The sequence below is a fragment of the Aquarana catesbeiana genome, linkage group LG04, assembly GCF_042186555.1.
Source record: "Aquarana catesbeiana isolate 2022-GZ linkage group LG04, ASM4218655v1, whole genome shotgun sequence".
Classification (NCBI taxonomy): Eukaryota; Metazoa; Chordata; class Amphibia; order Anura; family Ranidae; genus Aquarana; species Aquarana catesbeiana.
Genome location: NC_133327.1, coordinates 46,869,142 through 46,894,314, shown reverse-complemented (window position 1 = coordinate 46,894,314; position 25,173 = coordinate 46,869,142). Strand labels below are relative to the sequence as shown.

General features: G+C 44.2%; 1 protein-coding gene and 1 non-coding gene across 3 annotated transcripts in view; one reads left to right on the top strand and one right to left on the bottom strand.

Moving 5' to 3' along the window:
* The window catches only part of PKHD1 (PKHD1 ciliary IPT domain containing fibrocystin/polyductin), a 908,610-nt gene that overhangs the window by 848,304 nt on the left and 35,133 nt on the right, over positions 1 to 25,173 (bottom strand). For both annotated transcript variants that reach the window (XM_073625163.1, XM_073625162.1), the window contains exons 6-10: positions 24,089 to 24,146; positions 19,694 to 19,772; positions 16,651 to 16,725; positions 10,623 to 10,687; positions 2,814 to 2,853 (exon numbers count right to left, since the gene is read on the bottom strand). In XM_073625163.1, the coding sequence (XP_073481264.1) occupies positions 2,814 to 2,853; positions 10,623 to 10,687; positions 16,651 to 16,725; positions 19,694 to 19,772; positions 24,089 to 24,146 (317 nt within the window). The remainder of the gene's footprint in view (positions 1 to 2,813; positions 2,854 to 10,622; positions 10,688 to 16,650; positions 16,726 to 19,693; positions 19,773 to 24,088; positions 24,147 to 25,173) is intronic.
* Positions 6,898 to 6,970, top strand: TRNAV-AAC (transfer RNA valine (anticodon AAC)). The gene has a single exon. It is a non-coding gene; the product is annotated as a tRNA-Val (tRNA).

Sequence of the window (25,173 nt, the reverse complement as noted above, 5' to 3'; positions counted from 1 at the left end):
AGATGCCCCTAAAAGCAGCGTTGAATACGTTCAGGAGGCGTAAAGAATTAACTGCGTAGTTAACGAAACTCAGTGACGATCACTTTCAGTCTGCTAGCACTTAAATTGTGAAGTGGTGAGCTGCAAAAACTTTGTGCAGCGTGTGTGTCTTCTGAGATATATATATATACATACATACATACATACATACATACATACATATACACATATATATATATATATATATATATATATATATATATATATATATGTAGGTTTTGTGATTTTTCTCTAATAAAATGGGAACATAGATACTACTGTTGGATGTTGGGCAAATGTCAGTTGCCAGTTAGAATCTCCCATTTTTAAAAGAATTCTGTAACCAAGGTCAGCAATTCTGCAACAAAGGTCAACAATAGTTTGACTTTTGACATATATGACCAATGGGTGCATGAGTGATACAAAAATGCCATGTAGAGGTTGAGTTGAGAAATGTTCACCAATACAAACTAAGTAGTGAGAAAGGATACGCCCATGTGGGATTGTCTACCCAAATTTTCCAAATAGGAGGTTGTCAGCATAAGCTGACAGGAGGGCTCCATAATGAGATAAAAGTGAAATAGATTCTGGCGCATAGAGATTATACAGGCCAGCCAGCAATAAATGTCTAATATACCAATAATCAGGGTAAAGCACAACCCATTAATGTCTCTTAATCCGTGGTTGAGGGGATATAATAAAGAAAGGCTCGGGACCACCTGCAGCTGCTATTCTCAGAGTTGTGACTGGCGCTGTGTAGACCAAGAAGAAAGAAATCTCTTGTGAGTGTTTTTAATCCATTGTTATTACAACTTTTAACTGGGATACTACACTTAACTGGCGCTTCCTTCCCCTTTGTTCTCTTTCTTCCATAATGAGATAAAAATAATCAGGATACTTCACAGGACCAAAGAAGAAACTTCACCTGTGGAGGATGCTATTGCCCAATTTGTTGCAATGATTACCTATGGAGATTGTGAAGCCGCTATAATCTGAGCGGCATAACTTTTTGCATATTCCTATTGTATAGATATGTAGTGTTTGTTTAGTAGTTGTATGTATATCTGTCAGTCTTATATTTTATTCCTGTAATTGTAATAGTTTGTACGCACAGCAATTTGTTTATTAAAAGCACATTAACATGCTACAGAGGTTTTATTCTTCCTTACTGCAAAAAACCTTAAGGCGGAACTTCAGTAATTTTTTTACATCTTTCCATCTATTAAATCTTCAGCCCTTGTTGTTTTAACTTTGGATAGTAAAACATTTTTGCTTCTGCCAGTAAATACCTTATACAGCCCACTTCCTCTTTTTTGTCTGGAAAAAAGCCTAGGCTTATGACATCATGCACAGCTCTCTCTCTCACTCTCATGAGAGTTTGCCAGGAGGGTGGGGGGTGAGTCATAAGAGCTGCAGAGCTGGAGGTGTGCCTCTGTGTGTCGGTATAAATCCAGGAAGTGAACAGGCAGCAGCTTCAGCTGCCCACAGTTAAAATGGCTGCAGCCAGACTCAGTGGAGGGAGATTTCTGCAGCATATTTGGCAAGTACAGAATCACAGTATATATAAAATAATATGCAAAGTGGTTGGAGGGAAGCTTCAGAATGTCAAAGATGTTTTTATTACAAATGATGTGAACAGTCTGCAGTTCCTCTTTAATAGACAGGTAGAGGCTGAGAGTGTCATTGTCGTGTATCGGTGACAGCGGTGTGAGTCTGACGAGTCACTTGTCACAAGTTGGTGAAGGTGGCCAGGGCCTGACACTGCATCCGTTGCGCAACTGTCTCAGACTGTTCTGTCTCCAGGATGGAAGTGAATTGAAATTTCCCCATGGGACACAGACAGCAACAAAATTTTACTTACCCTATCCATAATAGAAAATAGCGGTAGATATACTTTAAATCCTATTCCAGAAACATTAAAGGGGTTTTAAAGATTCGTGTTTCTTCACCTTAATGCATCCTATGCATTAAGGTGAAAAGACACCTGGCAGTCACCGGCCCCCTAGCCCCCCTGTTTTACTTACCTGACCCCTTCATTCAGTCGGTGGGCACGCGCTGTCTCTCTCTCCACGGGGTCCCGGCTCTTGATTGGATAGATTGATAGCAGTGCAGCCATTGACTCCTGCTGCTGTCAATCAAATCCAATGACGCGGGGGCCAGGGGGCGGGGCCGAGTCCTGCATTTGGCGCCTGTGGACGCCGAATGATGGACTTGGGAGCGTGCCCGCAAGGTAATCCCCCAGGAGAGCGCTTCTCCTAGGGGGTTATCTGATGCAGGGAGGAGCTGCGAGAGCCGCCGAGGGACCCCAGAAGACGAGGTTCGGGGCCACTCTGTGCAAAACGAGCTGCACAGTGGAGGTAAGTATGATGTGTTTGTTATTTTAAAAAGAAAAAAAAAATTACCCTTACAATCACTTTAAACTTACCCAGAAGTAGATATAGACTCAGTCGTCTGAAAAGACACCCCCGTCATGTTGGCTTTCTACAACATTAATCAAATCTGCTGGTTTACATGCCGGGGAAGTACAGCTCCTGCAGTGCTTCTGGGCCACTATAGATATAAGCTTTGCAGGTCACATAGACCCCAATGCTACATTCATATCTTCACATCCCTCTCCTCCTGGCCATTCACAAAACAAACAGCTCCATGCTTCATTTTTTTCCATAGCCAGGAGGAGAAGGACCGGGTTCTATGAGAACTTCAGAGCTTACATCCATGGTAGAACAGCAGAAGCAGGAGAAGGAAACCATCAGACAGACAGTAGAAGAAGCCTGTAGAAAGACAATACAACATACCTTCCTTTATTGAATACAGAAAAAGTCAAATTCTGGGATCCTATAAGAGACAAAAATATATTGGTTAGCACGAGCTTGAAAAAAACAGAGAGCAACACAATGAAAAAACAAATCACCAAGGACTTTCTCTACGAATAAGTATTGGGATGCCTGCCTTTACACGCACACAGTCTCCACTCTAATTCATCCCAAAGGTGCTCTATCAGGTTGAGGTCAGGACTCTGTGCAGGCCAGTCAAGTTACTCCACCCCAAACGCACTCATCCTTGTCTTTATGGACCTTGCTTTGTGCACTGGTGCAGTGTCATGTTGGAACAGGAAGGGGCCATCCCCAAACTGTTCCCACATAGTTGGAAGCATTACATTTCCAAAATGTCTTGGTATGCTGACACCTTAAGGGTTCCCTTCATGTGAACTAAGGGGCCAAGCCCAACCCCTGAAAAACAACCCCACACCATAATCCCCCCTCCACCAAATGATTTTGACCAGTGCACAAAGCATGGTCCATAAAGACATGGATGAGCGAGTTTGGGGTGGAGGGACTTGACTGGCCTGCACAGAGTCCTGACCTCAACCCGGTAGAACTCCTTTAGGATGAATTAGAGCAGAGACTGCGAGCCAGGCCTTCTCATCCAACATCAGTGCCTGACCTCACAAATGGTGTATAGTGTATTTTCCTGTTGTACCATGTACTTGTATGGAAAAGTATCCTGTTCTCTTTATATTGCTTCCTGTTCTCTTTGCATTGCTTCCTTTGTGTGAAATCCCTGGTGTTCTTGTCAGTCCCTCTGCTTACCTATTAAAAACTGACCATACTAAGCTGGAGAGCACACCTTGCTCAGTTCTCTAGCTGTGCTGGGAACTCAATGATCAGACTTGTCCTGACATGCCCCTCTTGCACAGCCATTAACTGGGAAGATCACTGTGATGCTGCTTCTCCTCCCCCAGCTCTTATGCAGCTGAGAACAGAGGGAATGTGATCACTTGTAAAAAAAAGGGAAAATAAGTATTTATATATTTTTTTCTATCTATACAAAAATGTTTTGCCTTTCATTTCTAATTTAAACAGAAAGGCTTGCTTTCCAAGGTGACCGTTTTCCATTACTTTAAGTGTTGCAACCTGGGGATTATATCTGGAAATAAATATTTTATTACTGCATTTTTGTTTATAATTCTAATAGAATCGATCCAGACATCCCCCTACCCCCCCCCCCCCCCCCCATGCTCCTCAGATTAGTTCATTGTTATAGGGCGTACACACGGTTGGACTTTGTTCGGACATTCCGACAACAAAATCCTAGGATTTTTTCCGACGGATGTTGGCTCAAACTTGTCTTGCATACACACGGTCACACAAAGTTGTCGGAAAATCCGATTGTTCTAAACGCGGTGACGTAAAACACAAACGTCAGGACTATAAACGGGGCAGTGACCAATAGCTTTCATCTCTTTATTTATTCTGAGCATGCGTGGCACTTTGTCCATCGGATTTGTGTACACACGATCGGAATTTCCGACAACGGATTTTGTTGTCGGAAAATTTTATCTTCTGCTCTCCAACTTTGTGTGTCAGAAAATCCGATGGAAAATGTCTGATGGAGCCCACACACGGTCGGAATTTCCGACAACACGCTCCGATCGGACATTTTCCATCGGAAAATCCGACCGTGTGTACGGGCCATTAGGGTTTGCAGAGTCTATAATGTTATACATTGTTATAGTCTAATGCAGGGTTCTCCAAACTATGGCCCATGACTTTGATGTAAGGGGGTTCAGATGGAGAATCAGATCTAAGGGGGCTCAGATGGAGAATCAGATGTAAGGGGGCTCAGATGGAGAATCAGATGTACGGGGGCTCAGATGGAGAATCAGATGTAAGGGGGCTCTGATGGAGAATCAGATCTAAGGGGGCTCTGATGGAGAATCAGATGTAAGGGGGCTCTGATGGAGAATCAGATGTAAGGGGGCTCAGATGGAGAATCAGATCTAAGGGGCTCAGATGGAGAATCAGATCTAAGGGGGCTCTGATGAAGAATCAGATGTAAGGGGGCTCAGATGAAGAATCAGATGTAAGGGGGTTCTGATGGAGAATCAGATGTAAGGGGGTTCTGATGGAGAATCAGATGTAAGGGGGCTCTGATGGAGAATCAGATGTAAGGGGGCTCAGATGGAGAATCAGATGTAAGGGGGCTCAGATGGAGAATCAGATGTAAGGGGGCTCAGATGGAGAATCAGATGTAAGGGGGTTCTGATGGAGAATCAGATGTAAGGGGGCTCAGATGGAGAATCAGATGTAAGGGGGTTCTGATGGAGAATCAGATGTACGGGGGCTCAGATGGAGAATCAGATGTAAGGGGGTTCTGATGGAGAATCAGATGTAAGGGAGCTCAGATGGAGAATCAGATGTAAGGGGGCTCAGATGGAGAATTAGATGTAAGGGGGCTCTGATGGAGAATCAGATGTAAGGGGGCTCAGATGGAGAATCAGATGTAAGGGGGTTCTGATGGAGAATCAGATGTACGGGGGCTCAGATGGAGAATCAGATGTAAGGGGGCTCAGATGGAGAATCAGATGTAAGGGGGTTCTGATGGAGAATCAGATGTAAGGGGGCTCTGATGGAGAATCAGATGTAAGGGGGTTCTGATGCAGAATCAGATGTAAGGGGGCTCTGATGGAGAATCAGATGTAAGGGGGCTCAGATGGAGAATCAGATGTAAGGGGGCTCAGATGGAGAATCAGATGTAAGGGGGCTCTGATGGAGAATCAGATGTAAGGGGGTTCTGATGCAGAATCAGATGTAAGGGGGCTCTGATGGAGAATCAGATGTAAGGGGGCTCAGATGGAGAATCAGATGTAAGGGGGCTCAGATGGAGAATCAGATGTAAGGGGGCTCTGATGGAGAATCAGATGTAAGGGGGCTCTGATGGAGAATCAGATGTAAGGGGGCTCAGATGGAGAATCAGATGTAAGGGGGTTCTGATGGAGAATCAGATGTACGGGGGCTCAGATGGAGAATCAGATGTAAGGGGGTTCTGATGGAGAATCAGATGTACGGGGGCTCAGATGGAGAATCAGATGTAAGGGGGCTCAGATGGAGAATCAGATGTAAGGGGGTTCTGATGGAGAATCAGATGTACGGGGGCTCAGATGGAGAATCAGATGTAAGGGGGCTCTGATGGAGAATCAGATGTACGGGGGCTCAGATGGAGAATCAGATGTAAGGGGGCTCAGATGGAGAATCAGATGTAAGGGGGTTCTGATGGAGAATCAGATGTACGGGGGCTCAGATGGAGAATCAGATGTAAGGGGGCTCTGATGGAGAATCAGATGTAAGGGGGTTCTGATGCAGAATCAGATGTAAGGGGGCTCTGATGGAGAATCAGATGTAAGGGGGCTCAGATGGAGAATCAGATGTAAGGGGGCTCAGATGGAGAATCAGATGTAAGGGGGCTCTGATGGAGAATCAGATGTAAGGGGGCTCTGATGGAGAATCAGATGTAAGGGGGCTCTGATGGAGAATCAGATGTAAGGGGGCTCTGATGGAGAATCAGATGTACGGGGGCTCAGATGGAGAATCAGATGTAAGGGGGCTCTGATCTGGATATCCTTTGCTTTGCTGTAGTGACATTTTTTTCTCTGTTTTTCAAAATCATATCATTTTGACTGGAAAAAAAATCTAAGCAAACATATTAATTTATTTAAATTTGATATGTTCATTTAATAAAAAATTTTTTTTTTGGCCCACCACTATTTCTATATTATATGATGTGGCCCTCGTTCTGGTTGCAATGCCTGTGTGCTCTGTACTATGGGAAAAGGCTCAGCAAATGTGAGTGAAAGAAAATGCAGTATTGTTTACAATGCAACACGTCACATTGGGAACGTCTTCATTTGGTTGCCTTGGATAAAAAATGACAGGTCACAGCAGGCTAAATTGCAGCAAGCAGGAGATTTTCTAAATGTACAGAGATGCAAGCGTTAAATGGTAAAAAGGACTACGCTGATCAAATAACTAGAATCAAAGAAGACTAAACAGGTGGTCAGTATTCCACTAATCCATGACAGAAGCCTGCATAAAGCAGGTGGTTTCTGTAGTGTAGTGGTTATCACGTTCGCCTAACACGCGAAAGGTCCCCGGTTCGAAACCGGGCAGAAACACTGTGCTTGCGTGAGCTTGTTTTTCACCCCCAGATACAAATGTCACTTTCTACTCATAATATTTTGGGTAGATTTTGGATTTGGTTGCAAAGGTAGCTACCAGCAATCCTCTACAGCAGTGGTCTCCAAACTTTTTAAGCAAAGGTCCAGTTTACCATCCTTCAACCTTTAGTGCCGGTTCACACAGGGGCGGCACGACTTGCAGGTCGCCTCACCGAGGCGACCTGCACATGACTGCCACGGCGACTTGCAAAACGACTTCTGTATAGAAGTCTATGCAAGTCGCCTCAAGTCGCCCCCAAAGTAGTACAGGAACTTTTTTCTAAGTCGGAGTGACTTGCGTCGCTCCTATTAGAATGGTTCCATTGTACAGAACGGGAGGCGACTTGTCAGACGGCTAGGTCACCTGACAAGTCGCCCCCGTGTGAACCGGCTCTTAGGAGGCCACACTGTGGTCAGTGGAAGTAAAAAAATGCATAGCACCTGTGGTCAGTAGGAGGGTATTAGTGATAGGAATAATGTGTTGGTGTCAGTGGAGGGAATAGTACCCTATCCTTGGTGTTAGTGGGAGGAACTGTGCCCCATTGTTGGTGTAAATGGAAGGAATAGTGTCCCATTGTAGGTATCTGTGGGAGGAATAGTGCCCCATTGTTGGTGTCAATGGAAGGAATAGTGCCCCATCGTCGGTGTCTGTGGGAAGAATACTGCCCCATCATTGGTGTCACTGGAAGAAATAGTGCCCCATCGTTGGTATCTGTGGGAGGAATTATTGCCCCATCGTTGGTGTTTGTAGAAGGAATAGTGCTCCATCATTGATGCCAGTGGGTGGAATAGTACCCTATCATTGGTGTTAGTGGGAGTAAAAGTGTCCCATCATTGGTGTAAGTGGAAGGAATAGTGCTCCATTGTCAGTATCAGTGGAAAGAACAGTGCCCCATCATTGGTGTTAGTGGGAGGAACAGTGCCCCATTGTTGATGTCAGTAGAATAGTGCCCCATTGTTGGTATCAGTGGAAGGAATAGTGCCCTATCATTGGTGTCAGTGAGAGCAATAGTGCCCCATTGTTGGTATCAGTGGAAGGAACAGTGCCCTATAAATGGTGTCAGTGGGAGTAATAGTGCCCCATTGTCAGTATCAGTGGAGTGGGAGCAATAGTGCCCCATTGTTGGTATCAGTGGAAGGAACAGTGCCCCGTCATTGGTGTCAGTGGAAGGAATAGTGCCCCATTGTTGATGTCAGTGGGTGGAATAGTGCCCCATTGTCGGTATCAGTGGGAGCAATAGTGCCCCATTGGTGGTATCAGTGGGAGGAATAGTGCCCCATCATTGGTGTCAGTGGAAGAAATAGTGCCCCATCATTGGTGTCAGTGAAAGAAATAGTGCCCCATCATTGAGATCAGTGGGAGCAATAGTGCCCCATTGGTGGTATCAGTGGATGGAATAGTGCCCCATCATATCTTTTCATGTGACAACACTGAAGAAATGACACTTTGCTACAATGTGAAGTAGTGAGTGTACAGCTTGTATAACAGTGTAAATTTGCTGTCCCCTCAAAAACTCAACACACAGCCATTAATGTCCAAACCGCTGGCAACAAAAGTGAGTACACCCCTGAGTAAAAATGTCCAAATTGGGCCCAAAGTGTCAATATTTTGTGTGGTCACCATTATTTTCCAGCACTGCCTTAACCCTCTTGGGCATGGAGTTCACCAGAGCTTCACAGGTTGCCACTGGAGTCCTCTTCCACTCCTCCATGATGACACGGAGTTGGTGGATGTTAGAGACCTTGCGCTCCTCCACCTTCCATTTGAGGATGCCCCACAGATGCTCAATAGGGTTTAGGTCTGGAGACATGCTTGGCCAGTCCATCACCTTTACCCTCAGCTTCTTTAACAAGGCAGTGGTCATCCTGGAAGTGTGTTTGGGGTCCTTATCATGTTGGAATACTGCCCTGCGGCCCAGTCTCTGAAGGGAGGGGCTCATGCTCTGCTTCAGTATGTCACAGTACATGTTGGCATTCATGGTTCCCTCAGTGAACTGTAGCTCCCCAGTGCTGGCAGCACTCATGCAGACCCAGACCACGACATTCCCACCACCATGCTTGACTGTAGGCAAGACACAATTGTCTTTGTACTCCTCACCTGGTTGCCGCCACACACGCTTGTCACCATCTGAACAAAATAAGTTTATCTTGGTCTCATCAGACCACAGGACATGGTTCCAGTAATCCATGTCCTTAGTCTGCTTGTCTTCAGCAAACTGTTTGCGGGCTTTCTTGTGCATCATCTTTAGAAGAGGCTTCCTTCTGGGGTGACAGCCATGCAGACCAATTTGATGCAGTGTGCGACTATGGTTGCCACACCATCCCTTTAAACCCAAACACATGTTATTTACACAGGTTCTGTGGCTGATTAAGGTGGTAATAAAACTCACTTGGTGCCTTATCTGCATTTAATTAGCCTCAGAACCTGTGTAATTCAAAGGTGTTCGGGTTTAAAGGGATGAGGTGGCAACTCTATGCGCGGCGTATGGTCTGATCACTGACAGGCTAACCCCCTCACCCCTTCAACCTCTGCAGCAATGCTGGCAGCACTCATATGTCTATTTCCCAAAGACAACCTCTGGATATGATGCTGAGTACGTGCACTCAACCTCTTTGGTTGACCATGGTGAGGCCTGTTCTGAGTGGAGCCTGTCCTGTTAAACCGCTGTATGGTCTTGGCCACCATGCTGCAGCTCACTTTCAGGGTCTTGGGAATCTTCCTATATCCTAGGCCATCTTTATGTAGCGCAAAAAAAAAAGTTTCAGATCCTTAGAGAGTTCTTTGCCATGAGGTTCCATGTTGAACTTCCAGTGACCAGTATGAGAAAGTGAGAGCGATAACACCAAATTTAACACACCTGCTCCCCATTCACACCTGAGACCTTGTAACACTAATGAGTCACATGACACCGGGGAGGGAAAATGGCAAATTGAGCCCAATTTGGACATTTTCACTTAGGGGTGTACTCACTTTTGTTACCAGTGGTTTAGACATTAATGGCTGTGTATTGAGTTATTTTGAGGGGACAGCAAATTTACACTGTTATACAAGCTGTACACTCACTACTTTACATTGTAGCAAAGTGTCATTTCTTCAGTGTTGTCACATGAAAAGATATAATAAAATATTTACAAAAATGTGAGGGGTGTACTCACTTTTGTGAGATAATGTGTATATATATATATATATATATATATATATATATATATATATATATATATACACACATACACAGTGCCTTGAAAATGTCCACATTTTGTCATGTTACAACCAAAAACGTAAATGTATTTTATTGGGATTTTATGTGATAGACCAACACAAAGCTGTTATAGCTGCAAACGGTGGGCAAACGTAAAACTGAACCTTACAGACGAAGACTGGGATGCCATTAAAGTTCATGTGTGTGTAAAGGCAGGCGTATATATATATATATATATATATATATATATATATATATATATATATATATATATATATATATATATGTATAGAATGTATTGCCTTTCATTTCTATTTTAAACTGAATGGGTTGTTTTACAAGGTGAGGGTTCACATTTACTTTAATTTGCCATTAATGTTTAAAAGAAACAAAAATATAGATTTGCTCACCAATATAATTCCCTTCCGTCCTGCACAGCAAGGTTCCATTCCCGTGTTCTACATGTATGGGGTACCTAGAAAAGACAAAAATACTGCAGTGTGACAGAGTATATCAAGAGATTACACTCAATGCTTTGTGTAGTATGAAGTATAGACATTTCAATATTTTATTTATGTTCATATAAACATTCACTCTAAAACATATTGGGATTTAGCTGCGATTTTCGCATCGTGCTGCAATCACGGCAAAATGCAGCTTTAAAAATTGCATGAAGCTTGTCACCCAAAAAAGGAGCAGGAGCTTCTTTTGGGCAACAAATGCACATAGGACAATGCACAATTGAAGTAAATAGACTGTCCTAAGCATGACAGCTGGAACCACGTGAAAATTACTCACACAAAATTGCAAGTGGGAACATGAGTTTCCGCTATGCGAAGTGTGAATGGGGCCTTGATGGATTTTTTTACAAGCAATGCAAGTACCTGAATGTGTCCTTTCCTCAGCCCTTTTTACATCAGGGCTCAAATATGAAAGGAAGAAGCAGCACAAGAAGCCAATTAAAGTAACATTAAAGGTTCCTTTTTTTCCTTTAAAATAACAAACATATTACACTTACGTGCTCTGTGAAATGGCTTTGCACAGAGCAGCCCCAATCCTCTTCTTCTGGGGTCCCCCGCCAGCACTCCTGGCTCCTCCTCTTTGTCGAGTGCCCCCATAGGAAGCTGCTTTCTATGAGGGCATGTGTGTGGGCTCACTGCCTTCTCTATGTCCATTAACACAAAAAGTAATTAGAGAAAGCCCTGGACAGCCGCACTCAAATTGATATGTTGCCTTTATTGAATAAAAGTCATAATAGATACATGCCGCAGCAGAAAATGCAGGAAAACTGACGCGTTTCACACTGTGGTCAGTGCTTAATCATAGCTTACTTACGCTTACATAGCTCCATTAACACAAACAGGGTGACCTGGCCCTGCCCCAGCTTTCTCGTCACAAAATGTGATTGACAACAGCGGGAGCCATTGCTATCTATCTGTGCAGTGAGGTGGGACAGAGCCAGGAGAGCTTCTACTCTCATGCACATCGCTGGATCAGGCTCAGGTAAGTATAAAGAAGGTGAGGAGGGACACGTGCAGCACAAAAGTTTTTTTTAACTTAATGCATAGACTACATGAAAGTAAAAAACCTTAAGGCTTTACAACCACTGTAATTCATGTGATGAAAAGAAGCATGCTGATAGGAGGAGAAAGCGGTATGACTAAGAAATTAGAGCATTATTGGTGCACTTCTAATCTGCTGAAATTACACCAACAATCCTGCCCACATGTATACCCATTGAGTACACTACTTCCCATTACATGAAGGGACTTGTAGAATGAAACACTATCTGTGCTTCCTTGATCCCTCCTTATGGTGCCCGGGCATAGCTGGTTCATCCTGTATACAGCCAAGGCATTAATGACTTTTAAAAGGTACATTTTGCAAAATCTATGTTAAGTGTTAAAAAAAAAGTACTGTGCATAGAGACTGCTGGAAACTCTTTATTGCTCCCTCTCTCATATTACCTCTCTTTACCAAGCTTTAGATAGCAGCTGTGAAAACTCTATGTAGCAAAGCACACCTCCTAAGGAGCCACAAGAAACTGGTATCCCCCACCCTGCACAGCCAGGCACACCATAATTCTACAGTCACTCCAGAGTCAGAAAATAGTCTGTGACTTTTTTTTAATTTTTATTGAAGGGTAATAACTTGGATAGGGATGGGAGGTTATGGGATGCCCACTTGACTTCAAACAAATTTCAGGGATAACTTCTCCTATATACAGTCCTATATACAGCTCCTCTTCTTCCTCCAGCACACTCTTGCATGCAGAACCTAGCTTTGTCACCCTGTAGTAATTTTTCGGTAGCAAAGGCCCATTACAGACAGGGACTCGCAGCCCTTATACTTAAGGAGCAGATGGGGTGACACAGCTCCCACTTTCCCAGCACTTCCTCTCTGTAGTCACTGATCCCAGCCCACCGCTTCCCGCCTGGCTGCAGCTGACCCTTTCACTAGCCATCCTGGCTAACTTCTCCACAGTCCTCCAGACTGACACTCTCTCCACAGTCCTCCAGACTGACACTTTCTCCACAGTCCTCCAGACTGAACACTCACCAGCCCACCCAGCTGATGCCTCAGGAGATCTCTCAGACATGCTGACTCACTCCTGCTGTCCTCTCCTTGGTCCTGTGCCTTCAGAAAGGGGTTCCTCCATGTGCTGTGGGGAATCCATCCAGCCCAGAGCCCCAGGTTGAAGGTCACCCCCCCCCCCCAGACTAGGGGGCACCCTCAAGTGCCATTGACAGCCTGCTCAGCACTCCTTTTAAATCTTCCACCTGACTGCCCCTTGTTGGCACAACTCATGCCTATTTATGAGGGGCCTATCCCCTGTCAGCCCAATTTCTAGGGAATGGCTGGGGCCCTCATAAATATGCCAAGCAGCTCCTCCTAGTCTCCACCCGCTACTTCTGGAAGCTTCTTCAAGGTTCCAGAAAGAAATGGGGAAAGATCAGAGATTCTGCTTGCTAAGTCATCCAGCTTTCCTGAGTCACTCAGCCCTGAGCCAGATTCAACCCAGACCTGCCTCTCAGCCAAGCCAAACTTTCCTACACTAACAAACCTACATTAACTACAGTAGTAAAAACCCCAATTACCATCATGTGTTGGATCTGTCTGAATACAATGACATTATCCCTATATCAATAGGAGAAAAAAACAATTCCAGCTTATGGGGAAAGGAGGGAAGTGAAAGAGAATGAAGGTAAATTCGAGTTTTCACAGTTGCTATCGAAAGATTACTAGAGAGCTGTCATAGGAGTGAGGAAGCAATAAACAGCTTACAACAGAGATACTTTATTACAGTGTGATTTAGTCGCAGTGAGCACACTGAAACATAGGGGCCAGTTTATAACTGAGAATAGATATTGCTCCACTCTCCGCCATACACCACAACGTTACTCCACACCATGACCTGCATCTGCGGTCCATTAATAATATGTAGGCAGTGGCGTGGAGCCTGTCACATAACCTTCATTTCAAGTGCGTTCCCCATGCTTTGAAGACCAAAAATCACACCAATGTGCTTTATAAATGCCTTTTTGTATTTTTTAATAAAGCATCAGTATTGTCAACAATAAGTTCATACCACCATTTTAAAAATGGACTACTAAATTTGCATATAAAAAAAAGTAAAATTTTCTGTTTAATTCAATTTAATTTTTTTTTAAATATTATATTATACAGGATTTCTATAGTGCCAACTATTTGCGCAGTGCTTTGCAAAAAAGAGGGAAGACAGTACAGTTACAATACAAATCAATAAAAGAGGAATGAGAGGGCCCTGCTCCTTAGAGCTTACAATCTAGAAGATTATATTTTTTAAAATGTCCTTTTTATAAAGTCACCGGATTTATATTATGCAGGTTACACCGAAAGCTTCTCCTGCCTTTCCATTTGCTGATCTTGCCCATAATAGCAGTGTTTCATTTATGCTGGGGATTCCCAGGGAAGCACACATATGGTATAGTGGCTGTGACGGTGGGGGGCTTTTTCTTGATGTTCTCAAACTACATTTTCATAGGAAGTCTCCAAGGCACAGCAAAGGCACATTGGTATTCGACAGGCACAATGCTGAATGCACCAAATAGAAATATATAGATCAATCACTAGAGGGTCTACTGGTAACACACAAGGCTAATTTAAAGATGAAGTTTAATCTGATAATATTTTTTCTTCCCCAGTTCCTCCTTTCCTGCTCATTAATTTTAAATGAACCTTTTCTGTTTTCATGAGACACTTTATTATAGACCCAGTGGCATCACTGGGTCTCTGGGCTTCTCTTTGTAATCCAGGCAGATCATGGCTGATGGTAGATGCCAGGAGGGTACTTACAGCTCCCTGCCTCAGTGCTCCTCTCAGGAGCCCACAGCCCTGATATAAGCGGTGGTCATGGAGGAGTTATACAAACAATAATATACCTTGATGGGTAGGCTACATTTGCATGTAGACTGCCCACCTGTGATGTTAAAGCTCTGTGATTGAAAGAATTGAAATCCAATGAATAAAATGGGGGGGGGGGGCAGGGGTGGCCAGTCTGGGGGAGAAAAGCATTAGATGATGCTGGATGTTCTCCAGCCAGGAAATGAGGCGAGCATTATCTGACTTGCTGCAGCTTCTAACGCACATTGTGAGAAGCTCTCAGTGTGCAGTGAAATCGGAGCAAGCAATTACATTACGGAAAGGAGCCAACGGAGAAAGGAAGAGGAGAGGAGGAAGTAGAGTTGTAAGTGACACTGAAGGAGCGGTGGGATAGGTAGGATGAGAACCAGCGAAGAGTACAGTCACAGAGACCAAATGAGTGGAGTTTATTGAGGAGGAGGGGGTGGTCCACTGTGTCAAAGGCAGCAGAGAGATCCAGGAGAAGTAGTACAGAATAGTATCCACTGGTTTTAGCTGTTAGTACAGTGGTTCTCAACCTGGGGGTCGGGACCCCCTCGGGGGGTCAAATGACGATTTGCCAGGGGTCACCAAACCCTGGGCTGTTCCTGAAGCCCATACCACTCTGCCAGCCTTTTCGCGGCTGCCCAGCAGGGCTGTCTCTGGAGCCTGTGGCTGCCCAGCTGGGCTGTTCCTGGAGCCCGCGGCTGCCCAATCAGCCTCTTTGCAGCCACCCATTCAGTTCACGGCATGGGTGGGGGGGCAGAGACTAGAGGTCAGCTAACTGGTGAGGAATGTGAAGTGGGAGGAGCTGGAGGAGACCCTATCTCCTGATTTCGGCATAGGTGTCACTGCTGCGAGTGGAAGGGACTTGGGGAGCACTAAATTCCGTGGGTTGGGGGGCGCAAATTACTTGTCTTGCCTTGGGTGCTGACAACCCACGCTATGAAAATAATTTTACTGTTAGGGGTCCCCACAACTTGGGAAATTTTATCAAGGGGTCACGGCATTAGATGGGTTGAGAACCACTGCGTTAGTAGGTCATTTGAGAGTTTAAGAAGAGCAGTTTCCGTGGAGTGTTGAGGCCAAAATCCGGACTGAAGGGGATCAAGAAGTTTATTCATGGTCAGATGGTCGCTTAGTCGGTTGTAGACCAGTCTTTCAAGAAGTTTGGAGGAGAAGGCGAGTAAGGAGATGGGATGTAGGTTGTTAAGATTGGTGGGGTCCAGTGTGGGCTTTTTAAGTATGGGGGTGACTTAGAGAGTTAGAGAGTGTAGAATTGAGTCAGAGGGTGAGCGTAGCATTTGCGAGGGAGCAGGATCCAGGGGGCAAGTGGTTAGATGAGTGTTATGCCGCGTACACACGAGCGGACTTTACGGCAGACTTTGCCCGGCGGACGGGATTTGGTCAGACAATTCGATTGTGTGTGGGCTCCAGCGGATTTTGTTTTCTCAAAAGTTGGACGGACTTAGATTTGAAACATGTTTTAAATTAATCCGTCGAAATCGAGTCCGGTCGAAAAGTCCGCCGTCTGTATGCTAGTTCGACAGACAAAAAACCGACGCTAGGGCAGCTATTGGCTACTGGCTATGAACTTCCTTGTTTTAGTCCGGTCGTACGTCATCACGTACAAATTCGACGGACTTTGGTGGATTGTGTGTAGGCAAGTCCGTTCATTCAGAAAGTTCGTCGTAAAGTACATCGAAAAGTCCGCCGGGCAAAGTCTGCCGTAAAGTCCGCTCGTGTGTACGCGGCATTAGATAAAAGTTTAGCAACCTCAGTAATAGTAGCAGGGTTGAATGAGGGAAGTAATGATTGTATCTGTGAACATGGGGTGTTGCATGGGGGAGGTTTTTGCGCATTGGAGATCAGCTCTAACATGTTGGTCCTCAGAACGTGTACATTTAGGATTTTGGATTCCCAAACTCACATGGCCTGTAGCTGCAATGTTGTCTTTGTGTTTTGCATTTAACTCAGAAGCATCCACCTAAAACTGGATTATCAGATTTGGGTGAAGTGACCCCGAAGGAGTACATTTTAAATTCCTGTATAACTTACATACTGTCAGAGATCTTGTCTGCTATCGAGCAGAGTGAGGACCATCCATCCCATTCAGATTTCATAATCACAGGACTGAAAGACACACACATATTCTGTTATTGAATGATATTATATATATTGCAACACACGCACATACATACTATATATATATATAATGTGTGGGCTCCATCTGACTTTTTCCGTCGGAATTTCCGACACACAAAGTTTGAGAGCAGGCTATAAAATTTTCCGACAACAAAATCCGATCGGTTAAATTCCGATCGTATGTACACAATTCCGACGCACAAAGTGCCACGCATGCTCAGAATAAATTAAGAGACGAAAGCTATTGACTACTGGCCCTATTTATAGTCCCGATGTACGTGTTTTACGTCACCGCGTTCAGAACGATCGGATTTTCCGACAACTTTGTGTGACCGTGTGTATGCAAGACAAGTTTGAGCCAACATCCGTCGGAAAAAATCCTAGGATTTTGTTGTCGGAATGTCCGATCAATGTCCGATCGTGTGTACGGGGCATTATACAAGCTGTACACTCACTACTTTACATTGTAGCAAAGTGTCATTTCTTTAGTGTTGTCACATGAAAAGATATACCGTATTTATCGGAGTATAACACGCGCCCCAAGTTTAGGAGGGAATTTTAAGGAAAAAAACTTTTTAAGGAAAAAAAACTTACATTTAAATGCCCATCAAGGCAGCCTTATCAGTGTCCATCTGCATTCTTGTCCGGTGTCATTTTGCAGCCTTGAGGCCTTGTCAGTGTCCATCTGCAGCCTTGTCCGTGTCATTTGCAGCCTTGCCCAGGCCGCAGTTAAACTGCAGTGACATGTCAGTGTCACTGCAGTTTGAAAATGGCGCCTTCGAGATACACAGAGCCGGTCCTGTGTATCTCGGCTCCTCTCGTAGGCGTGACTGTGAACGGAGCCGAGCGCCGCCCATATACATACATAGCCGAGTGTACTTGGTTAGGCTTGGGTAGTTCCGCTCACAGTCACGCCCAGTCCCTGTGTTATGTCCATCATAGGACGGGACTGGGCGTGACTGTGAGCGGAACTAGCCGAGGATAGCCGAGTACACTTGGCTATGTATAGATATCGGCGGCACTCGCTCCTCCACTCACAATCAGCGGGGGGATCGGCGTATAACACGCACCCACGACGATTTCCCCCCTGATTTTAAAGTGGAGTTCCGCCCACTTTTACAACTCTTCAGCATCCCTCACTAAACTGTGCACTGTAAACGAATTGGATATTTTTTTTCTCAGCACCTACTGTATATCTGCTGTATTCATTTTTCACTTCCTCCTCCCTGGGCGCGGCCCATCGCATCATTTCCTGTTTGCAATGCCTTCTGGGAAGGGGCGGCAACTTCCTCTGAAACTGCCGTTGCTATGGAAACCTGACCTGAAACCTATTACACTGCTTGTGCTGCACTGAGCATGTGCGAGATCTGCAAGGATGAGATCCAGGAAGAAATACAGTCTGACTTCAGATGCCCACACTTAAGATGGCCACGGCCTGCTAGAAGTTTTTAAAATAACAAACTACTGCTATAAACTAACAAAACAGACCTTAGTTTACAGACTAACTTTACTAGAATACATTAAGCTTGTGTATTATAGGGGTATTTTTATTTAAAAAGTATCATTTCGGCCGGAACACCACTTTAAGGGGAAAAAAGTGTGTGTTATACACCGATAAATACGGTAATAAAATATTTACAAAAATGGTAGTGGGTGTACTCACTTTTGTGACATAGTGGGGGTTATTTACTAAAGGCAAATCCACTTTGCACAAGTGCACTTGGAAGTGCAGTCGCTGTAGATCCGAGGGGGACATGCAAGGAAAATAAAAAACAGCATTTTAGCTTGCACGCGATTGGATGATAAAATCAGCAGAGCTTCCCCTCATTTCAGATCTACCCCGACTGCACTTCCAAGCGCACTTACAGTGCAGAGTGGATTTGCCTTCAGTAAATCAACCCCACTGTATATATTACAGCAAAAGATCATGAGCAGAAAGCGGTATTTCCAAGCAGCCAATCAAATTTTCAGAAACCTTAAAAGCTGGTTTCTGATTGGCTACTATTACTCTTTGTATTTAATACGCCTGTTTGCTACTAATTAGCTACTAATTGCAGAATATCCTGGCACTCCTCTGCTCTACAGATATTACCATAGCTGCATTCAGTATTCCTATACATATATTTCTAGGAAGCCAAAAGTTTGCTGCTGCTCTAAGACCCCTTTCACACTGAAGGCGCTTTTCAGGCATTTTGGCGCTAAAAATAACACCTTTAAAGCACCTGAAAAGCACCTCTCATGCCTCCCCAGTGTGAGAGGCCGTGTGCTTTCACACTGGCGTGGTGCGCTTGCGGGACGGGGAAAAGAAAGTCCTGCAAGCAGCATCTTTGGGGCGGTTTGGGAGCTCTGTATACACCGCTCCCAAAACGCCCTGCCCATTGAAATGAATGGGCAGTGCTGCCAAAGCACATGCAAAGTGCTTCGGTAACACTGCAACACGGGCCGCTAGCGGGGGTAGAAAAGGGCACTGCTAGCATCCGAAAAGCGCCGCTAAAACGAGGGTAAAGCATCGCTAAAACTTTACTGCCAATGTACTCCGCCCCATTGTGAAAGTACCCTAAGTGGCATTTGATTGCTACTCCCCATCTTGCTGAGCCCCCACCCTGTCCTCCCCAATCCAACTCTGCCGCCTATGTATTGTGTTCAATGCCCAACTGTAAATGTACACCTTTTTATCACTTGATAGTCCTGCACCATGTTATGTTATGATTTATGACTGAGATTTGCTTGGAAATGCCTTATAATAACTTATTGCTGCTTCCCACCTTCCCCTCCAATGTTCTGTCCTGGCAGAGCTGAGTATCAGCCACACCCCTCATCATAGGTGTCCTCACACAGCAGCAGGTGGCGGCAGCCCCCTCTAGAGGAGGATCTTTACTTTTCCTGGAGTTCGCATTTTCTCAAAGACAGGATATCACTTAGCAATAACCACAGAAAAAAAACTCTACAACCATACCCTTCAATGTAGTCTATATCGAAGTCATAGTTTTCAAAGTGATCAGTCATGAGTTTGCCAGAAATCTTAATGACGCCCCCTACAGGACAAAAAGAAAACCGCTTGGATCAGCAAAACATTGTACAGTTTACAGCAGTGGGCTCCAAACTATGGCCCATGGGGCAAATGTGGCCCTTTTCTTGCTTTTATCTGTCCCTTGGGGCACTATTCCACCAATTGACACCAATGATGGGGCACTATTTCCCTTACTAACACCATTAATGGGGCACTATTCTTCCCATTGATACCAACAATGGGGCACTTTTCCTTCCCATTACAACCAATGATGGGGCATTGTTCTTCCCAATGGTACTAACAATGGGGCACTATGCTTCCCATTGACACATTGACACCAACAATGGGGCACTACTCCTTCCCATTACAACCAATGATGGGGCATTGTTCTTCTCATTGGTACTAACAATGGGGCACTATTCTTCCCATTGACACCAACAATGGGGCACTATTCCTTCCCATTGATATCTTTCAACGAGGCACTATTCCTCCCATTGCAACCAATGATGGGGCACTGTTCTTCCCATTGGTACTAACAATGGGGCACTATTCCTCCCATTACAACCAATGATGGGGCACTATTATTCCCATTGGAACTAACAATGGGGCACTATTCCTCCCATTACAACCAATGATGGGGCACTATTATTCCCATTGGAGCCAACAATGGGGCACTATTCCTCCCATTACAACCAATGATGGGGCACTGTTATTCCCACTGGAATTAACAATGGGGCACTATTCCTCCCATTACAACCAATGATGGGGCATTATTATTCCCATTGGAACCAACAATGGGGCACTATTCCTCCCATTACAACCAATGATGGGACACTATTATTCCCATTGGAACTAACAATGGGGCACTACTCCTCCCATTACAAGCAATAATGGGGCACTATTATCCCCATTGGTACTAACAAAGGGGCACTGTTCTTCCCATTAAAACAAATGATGGGGCACTGATGCAAGGCATTTTCTACAGTCCGCCTCCTAAAGCCTGAATGACAGTAAACTGGCTCTTTGTTTAGAATCTTTGGAAGACCCCTGATTTTCAGGAGGTTCAAGAACGACTGTCATGGGAAATATATCACTCTGATGCCATCACTGGGTCTCTGTGCTTTTCTATGTAATGCAGGCAGATGATGGCTGGTGGGAGGGGCCAACAGGGTTCCATACATAGCTTCCCAAAAAACAGGGAGAGTTATGCAAATATCAATATGCCTTGATGGGTAGATGTCAATCTGGAGGAATGGACACTCCTAAGCAGGCTTCATTTTTACATGCAGACTGCCCTAGGCAATGCCTACATGCAATGCTGAGCCTCCATGATTGGAAGAACTGAAATACAATGAATGAAAGTGGTGAGGTATGGAAAGTTGGGCTGGAGAGAGGAAAGGGCTATGTGATGCTGGCAGTCCTCCAGCTAGGACATGAGACAGACCCTATCTAACTAGCTTCTGATGCACACTGTGAGCCGCTCCCCTTGTGCAGTGACAAGGGGAGCACCTATATAACGGTGCAAGAAGGTATGGCTGGAGTTCAGCATTCATGGGACTAAACTGATCGAACCGAATAAAAGTTGTAAACCAAAGACCCTGTCGGCTTGCCACACTTGGGGTGCCACTAACATTGAATGGCACTGCGAATGCAACAAGTGTTTTTTTGCGCGCTTCTTAACCACTTCAGCCCTGGAAGATTTCACCCCCTTCCTGACCAGAGCACTTTTTGCGATTCGGCACTGTGTCGCTTTAACTGACAATTGCGTGGTCATGTGACGTTGCACCCAAACAAAACTGACGTCCTTTTTTCCCCACAATAAGAGCTTTCTTTTGGTGGTATTTGATCACCTCTGCGATTTTTATTTTTTGCGCTATAAACAAAAAAATAGCGACAATTAAAAAAAAAAAAAAACGCATTATTTTTTACTTTTTGCTATAATAAATATCCCTACAAAATATTTAAAAAAACATTTTTTTTCCTCAGTTTAGGCCGATACGTATTCTTCTACATATTTTTGGTAAAAAAAAAATAGCAATAAGCGTTTATTGATTGGTTTGTGCAAAAGTTATAGCGTCTACAAAATAGGGGATAGTTTTATGGCATTTTTATTGATATATTTTTTTTTTTTTTTAAATGCCGGCGATCAGTGATTTTTATCGTGACTGCAACAATTTGGTGGACACATCGGACACTTTTGACACATTTTTGGGACCATTGTCATTTATACAGCAACTGGCAGTGAAGGGGTTAACCACTAGGGGGCTAGGGAGGGGTTAAGTATGTTCTGGGGAGTGTTTCTAACTGTGGGGGGGGCGTGGCTACATGTGACACGTCACTGATCTCTGCTCCCGATCACAGGAAGCAGAGATCAGTGACAGTGTCATTAGGCAGAACGGAGAGATGCTTGTTTACATCAGCATCTCCCCGTTCTTCCTCTCCGTGAGGCGATCGCGGGTATCCAGATGGCGATCGAGTCAGTGGGACCCGCGACCCGACTCGTTTTGTTTCGATTCGTTAATCTAGTTATTTCGTTTAGTTAAATTCGGTTGTTCAATTCATTTTCGGAATTCATTTTTCGGAATTCGTTTTTGGAAATTTCAAGTTTTCTTCGAATTTGCCGATTTTTTTCGTTTCGAAACGACCAATCGAAAACAAAAATGTTATATTGTTTTCGATTCGAATGCAGCAAAGTGAACAAACAAAAGAAAAATCTTCATCAAATGATTACAATGACTCTTTAACCGCTTCCGGACCAGCCGCCGCAGTTTTACTGCGGCAGGTTGGCTCCCCTGCGCGCACGTTACTGTACGTGATCTCGCGGGGCCCGGATAGCAGGCGTGCGCACGCCCACTGCATAGCAGGGGTGCCGATGCTCGTGGCCGACGGTCGCGATGACCGCCGGCCACGAGCGATCTTCACCAGGAAACACAGAACAGGGACAAGTGTGTGTAAACACAACACTTCCCTGTTCTGTCCTGACAGGAGTGACAGATCGTGTGTTCCTATTAGCTAGCCTAGGAACCACGATCTGTCACTTCCTGTAGTTAGTCCCCTCCCCCTTCAGTTAGAATCACCTCCCAGGGAACACAATTAAGCCCTTCACCGCCCCCCTAGTGTTAACCCAGTCACTGCCAGTGACATTTTTTACAGTAATCAATGCATTTTTAATCACACTGATCACACTGTATTAATGCCCATGGTTCCAAAAATGTGTCAAAATTGTCCGATGTGTCCGCCATAATGTCGCAGTCTTGATAAAAATCGCAGATCGCTGCCATTACCAGTAAAAAAATAATAATAATAAAAATGCTATAAATCTATCCCCTATTTTGTAGACGCTATAACTTTTGCGCAAACCAATCAATATACAGTTATTGCGATTTTTTTTTTTTTTTACCAAAAATATGTAGAAGAATACGTATCGGCCTAAATTGAGGAAAAAAAATTTTTTTATATATTTTTGGGGGATATTTATTATAGCAAAAAGGAAAAAATAATGCGTTTTTTTTGTTTTTCAAAATTGTTGCTCTTTTTTTGTTTATAGCGCAAAAAATAAAAACCATGGAGGTGATCAAATACCACCAAAAGAAAGCTCTATTTGTGGAAAAAAAAAAAGACGTCAATTTTGTTTTGGTACAATGTCGCACGACTGCGCAATTGTCAGTTAAAGCGACGCAGTGCCGTATCATAAAAAGTGCTCTGGTCAGGAAGGGGGTTAAAATCTTCCGGGGCTAAAGTGGTTAAATCACCCTTAGCTTAACAAAAACAGCATTATTTCGAAATGGTACTCTAATAAGCACACACAGTCTATGTGTAGTGAGAATTCGACTGGAGTTCAATGTAAGATTCGATTCGAATTTCAGTCCGAATTTCTGAAATTCGGACGAATTCCGTTACGTTATTCGGAGCATTTGGTAAAATTTGTTTATATTGTAATTCGTGTATTCAGATATATCCGAATCTCCGAATAATTAAAAATGTGTCCGAATATTAATTCGTAACGAAACGAAATGCACATGTCTAGCCAGTAATTGTTAATGGCACCCCCAGGCATCTGTAAACGTAATCCCAAACCTTATGGTGCTGCAGCCCTATGCAATATTCACACCCATGTGATCCAATTCTGCCAATCGCACTGCTTTTTGCAAACTGTTTTTGGGCTGTCCTTAAACTAACAGCGGTTTGCATTAATGGAGTGCAATGCAGGAATTGCTGCAAATACCGCACCGCATCAGTGTGAACCTGGGCTGAAGCCAAATAATAAGTTCCTCTGTTGACATTAATGTGGATTTGTCTCAAGTCATTTTGTGCAATTGAAAAAAGTTTCCCTTATCTTACCAGGCACTCCACTGGATGGGCTGACATCACAAATCAATGGGGTCTGCAGCAGTGAGAACTGTAGAAAAAAAAACATTTAAAACCATTTTTTTTCATTTTTTTTTGGTCAGGTAAGGATGAAATGTAGCATATTAATATTCTCATTTTCAGACAGCAGGTGGAGCTGCAGACTCGGTATAAATGTTTGCCAGTTTCTTTTTACCTCCTGTTCAAAAAACACCTGTCGTTTACAGACCTCAATAGCTCATAATATATCATGATGGCACTGAGTATTTTAAAGGGAACTAGTGCCAGTAAATGAATTTGGTTTAGTATTAGCTTCCTGTAATCCCTCCCGTGACAATGATGACGTCTGATGACCCTGAACAGAGCGGGTAGAAGAGGGGAAGCTGTGTTGATGAGGGGAAGGAGCGCCATGCTCTTTATTACAAAATTCACAAGTTTGCAACAAACAATTTGATTTTAATCTGATATCTGTACTGCTGAAAGAGATGGCAACTTTTAAAAGCCACGGGCCGCTTGTCAGTGCCCATCAGTGCCGCCTGTCAGTGCCACCTATTGGTGCCCATCAGTGCTGCATATCAGTGCCGCCTATCAGTGCCCATCAATTCTACATATCGGTGCCTCCTCATCAGTGCCCATCAGTGCCAACTTATCAGTACCCATCAGTGCCGCCTCATCAGTACCGCCTCATCAGTGCCGCCTCATCAGTGCCCGTCAATTCTACATATCAGTGCCCATCAATGCCAACTCATCAGTACCCATCAGTGCCGCCTCATCAGTACCGCCTCATCAGTGCCGCCTCATCAGTGCCGCCTCATCAGTGCCCGTCAGTGAAGGAGAAAACAAAATTTTATAACCAAAACAAAGAAAAACGTTTTTTTTTTTTTCAAAAATGTGGGTCTTTTTTAGTTTGTTTAGCAAAAAATAAAAACCCCGAGGTGATCAAATACCACCAAAAGAAAGCTTTATTTGTGGGAAGAAAATGATAACATTTTTTTGTTTGGGTACAGTGTTGTATGACCGCGCAATTGTCAAAGTGCAACAGCGCTGAAAGCTGAAAATTGTCCTGGGCAGGAAGGGGC